The sequence below is a fragment of the Echinops telfairi genome, unplaced genomic scaffold (assembly GCF_000313985.2).
Source record: "Echinops telfairi isolate 266 unplaced genomic scaffold, ASM31398v2 ScPeMD7_7458;HRSCAF=8496, whole genome shotgun sequence".
Taxonomy (NCBI): Eukaryota; Metazoa; Chordata; class Mammalia; order Afrosoricida; family Tenrecidae; genus Echinops; species Echinops telfairi.
This window is the reverse complement of record NW_022111358.1, coordinates 39,888,268-39,892,452: the sequence shown is the minus strand read 5'-3', so window position 1 is coordinate 39,892,452 and position 4,185 is coordinate 39,888,268. Positions and strand designations below refer to the sequence as shown.

The 4,185-nt window shown below is 33.3% G+C and overlaps 1 protein-coding gene across 1 annotated transcript in view; it reads left to right on the top strand.

Moving 5' to 3' along the window:
* ABCA5 (ATP binding cassette subfamily A member 5) overlaps window positions 1-4,185 on the top strand; it is an 81,347-nt gene that overhangs the window by 25,602 nt on the left and 51,560 nt on the right. The window contains exons 11-13 of the mRNA XM_045299488.1: window positions 94-204; window positions 2,407-2,582; window positions 3,476-3,595. Coding sequence (XP_045155423.1) covers window positions 94-204; window positions 2,407-2,582; window positions 3,476-3,595 — 407 coding nt within the window. The remainder of the gene's footprint in view (window positions 1-93; window positions 205-2,406; window positions 2,583-3,475; window positions 3,596-4,185) is intronic.

Genomic DNA, 4,185 nt, shown 5'->3' with positions numbered 1-4,185 from the left:
TGCCCCTACATTAAGATGGTGCAAAAAATATGCATTATTTTACATTTCTGAACAAAAATAAAATTCACAGTTGATTCTTCTTTCTTTAAATAGACTTGTCATTTGACATATATGAGGGTCAGATCACTGCATTACTAGGCCACAGTGGAACAGGAAAGAGTACACTGATGAATATTCTTTGTGGACTCTGCCCACCTTCAGATGGTAAGAGGGTCTTTTTGACTGAAAATGAAATCTCTTACTTTGTTAGTGTTTTTAATACAACTGACACAATATAATTGTTTATCTTTTAAATGTATACTGAATGTTTTTTGTCATTGATTTCAGACCAACATTTTCTTGATAGTTTTCCTGTAAAATTTAAAATGATTTTATCATGTTTAAGGAAGAAAATCGAATTTTGTATAATTTTTGTCATATATCGCATAAAACTGTGTGTGCTCATCTTCAAAAAAGATACAACAATTACTAATTTGAAAATAAATGAAAACAATAAATTATCTCAAGTTGAGAAAATAGAGGTTTTTACTTACATAGCAATGTGTCAAAGAGAAAAGAATGGTAAATGTGAACACCAACGCCTAACAGAATTTTAAGAGCACCACCTTAAAAGTATAATTTTGATCTGTGGTTTTTCTGTAGGTTAGAATTCTAAATGGTAGATCCACACCTCTACAAGATCACAAATGGAGTGACAGTACAATAAATATTGTCATTTTTAAATGATTTAACTTATGAGTATTAGATTGGAATCTCAGTTTTTTTAATGCAATGTTATCTTTAAAATGAGTTTGATTTTATTGATGGAATAATTATATCTTATACTTAAATAGTTTTACAATGTTTGTTAGGTCTTTCCACATGTGGTCACATTGATTTAACAGGTGACTATGAGTCGGAATGGATGAGTATTGGATTGGAATCTCAGTTTTTTTAATGCAATGTTATCTTTAAAATGAGTTTGATTTTATTGATGGAATAATCATATCTTATACTTAAATAGTTTTACAGTGTTTGTTAGGTCTTTCCACATGTGGTCCCATTGATTTAACAGGTGACTATGAGTCGGAATGGACTTGTTGGCAGTGATCTTTAAGTGGGATGTATAGTCACGTGCCATATGACGTTCCGTTGGGCAAAGTCTGACCACATATACACCCATGGTCGCATTAGGCAGAAACTTGGCTGGAGAACAGGAGGTAGCAAACACGACAGTTTTTCTCATGCAACAGCTGCATCTCTGTCTCTTGTATACAAAATGATTCCACTGTCAGGTGTATAATGGTATAGTACACATATAACCTGTATTCACAGAGTAAGTGCTCTGAAGTTCTTTGGTACTGGCTTATGTATGTACTATTATACTGTACTTTCTATCTATAAAAGTTGACTATATAAAGAGTTCACCATGTTATGGTGTATGTTTCAATTAATAGCAGTGTCCAATCTCATTTATTGCGCATCTGGAGTATTATGATCGCCCTGTTTAATTTTTCTTTGGCAATGCTGCCATGTAGTACATCCTGTGCAGCAAATCCAATGCTGGCCATGGTGGCAGCAATAGGCAAGGGTGATGTATTTATTTGGAAGTGAAGCAAAGGATTATTATTAAATAACCCGAAAGTAGGACATTAGTGACTAGGATTGGTCATGATTTAGGCATGTCACACTAGACATTTAAGACAACCTCCAATCAAAGAAAAACGTTTCCTGGCTTTTAAAGAATTATGTCCACTGAGAGCTCCAAGGGCAGTGAACATGTGAGCAGGAGAAAGGACTAAAGACGAGGATCAAGGCCCAGAAACAAAAGTGAATTCCTCTAAGGCCTTTGATGATCACTCTTAAGGACCAAAGCTTGTTAGAGATGCTTAATGAAAAAGCAGGACAGGACTATGATAGGGTGTTTGGACAACATCCAAATCACACTGTCTTATTTCATGGAACATGTGACATTAAGCAATGCATGACTGTATGAATATTCAGTTTATAAAGGAGACAAACTGGTCATCAGATTGATTTTTCCATGACCGTGGAACTAGATGAGAAAACCTTTTTAGTTCCTTATTGTGTCTTCTCTCATAGTGCCTAGAAATGGAAGGGAGTCATTACTGAAAGTAAGAGAAAATAATGTACCAGTAGATAATTTTGCTTAATGGGAAGCTTCTAGTTCCTGCCTCTTTCCATTATATAATTAGACCTAGAAAGGAAGGAAAAGGAGATAGGGCATAGGGAAAGCAAAAACACCCAAGAGTATGGCCACGAGGGTGTGTTGTTCACATTTATGCTTGCTCTTGACTTAGGTATCTATTAGCAACCAAATAACTAAGTTACTAGGATAAGTTAAAGCATACACATTCTTTAATAATTGCTATATTTAATATAAATTTAAATATGTTTTGCTTTTAGGATCTGCATCTATATATGGACACAGAGTCTCAGAAATAGATGAAATGTTTGAAGCAAGAAAAATGATGGGCATTTGTCCACAATTAGATATACACTTTGATGTTTTGACAGTAGAAGAAAATTTATCAATTTTGGCTTCAATCAAAGGAATACCAGCTAACAATATAATACAAGAAGTAGGTTATTTATATAAAGTGCTTTCCTTTTTTTCCCAGTAGTTTTTGGACAAATTTTTCTTTTACTTAAAGCATTTTATTAAGACATAATCCAAACATCATACCATTCAATATCCAGTCTTATCAAGAAATGTTGTACAATTACTACCACAGTTAGTTTTAAAACATTAATCTAGTTACTGTCGTTCCATACTTACCTATCCTGGATTTCATACACCAGGAAACAAACAAACAAAACTACACAACAGCGAGTCAAGAAGACGATCAACAATAACAAAATATGACAGCAATAAACCCCAACTTGAGAAAAAAATGTATTAAAAACCAGATCAAGCTCAAAGTGTATCAAAAGGGAGATCAAATGACACGGTCTTAAAGATTGTTCATTTAGAATGCTTTACTTTTATCCCCTGAAAATGACTAACTTTTTGAAACATTGTGTAATAAAAATATCCTTGAAAAATATAAATATAAAACCAGCACTGACACAGTAACAAAATCATTATAAAGCATTAGGTGAAATTTAGAGTAAATGATTGAGTACCCATAAACTAGATCTTGTTTCTTCAAGGACTTTGAGAGGATCCTAGCCTCTCACAGTAGATCTCTGTTGCCTTCCTCCATTCATCCTTTTCGTTTCTCATTACCCTCCTTTCCCAACACAGCCTGGAGTATTTAAAAAAAACCAGATTCTTTCTTACCTTTTCCCAGCTTCAAGAAGCCTGTACTCTGTCAATTTAGTAGTAGATGTGAATATAATATGTCAAAGCTAAAATGTATACTAAACACTTTTAAAAGTTAACATTAAAATTGGTAAATTTGAAATCTAATATTGATCATTGCACAAATGGTGTAGTTAAAAAAATAACATTGTTCACACTTTATTTTTACAGGTGCAGAGAGTTTTATTGGATTTAGACATGCAGGCTTTCAAAGATAACCAAGCTAAAAAGTTAAGTGGTGGTCAGAAAAGAAAACTGTCCTTAGGAATTGCTATTCTTGGGAATCCTAAGGTAAATAAATGTTAGTTTCATTGACAATATAATTGAAATTGTGTTGAAAAGAAAAACAGGTTGTAGAAAGATACATATGATGCATTCATCGAAATTTTCAGCATGCAAAAATACAGCATATTACTGAGATAAAATCATTGCAATAGGTTTTTTTAAACTGAAGTCAAAAAGATACAGTATCTTTTTGATAATACTGATTGATGATACTGGTTATCTCTACGACAGGGAATGGAGAAGACAGACTTTAGTTATGTCTGTACTGTCTTACAGTCTGTCTGTCTGTACTGTCGTATTTAAGTTCTGAAGAAATTATGGCTGAAAAGTAACATATTGAGAAGCTGTAACTGTTCTAATTTGCTCTATTTTTTGTTTGAAAATAGTTCATAATAAATAAATAGTTCAGTTTGTCCCTGTATTGCTTTGATTTTTTTAAATCATTTTATTAGGGGCTCGCTCATATAAGTCTTAGGACAATCCATACGTACATCAATTGTGTAAAGCACGTTTGTACATTTGTTGCCCTCATCATTCTCAAAACATTTGCTCTCCACTTAAGCCCCTGGCATCAGCTCCTCATTTTCCCCCTCCCT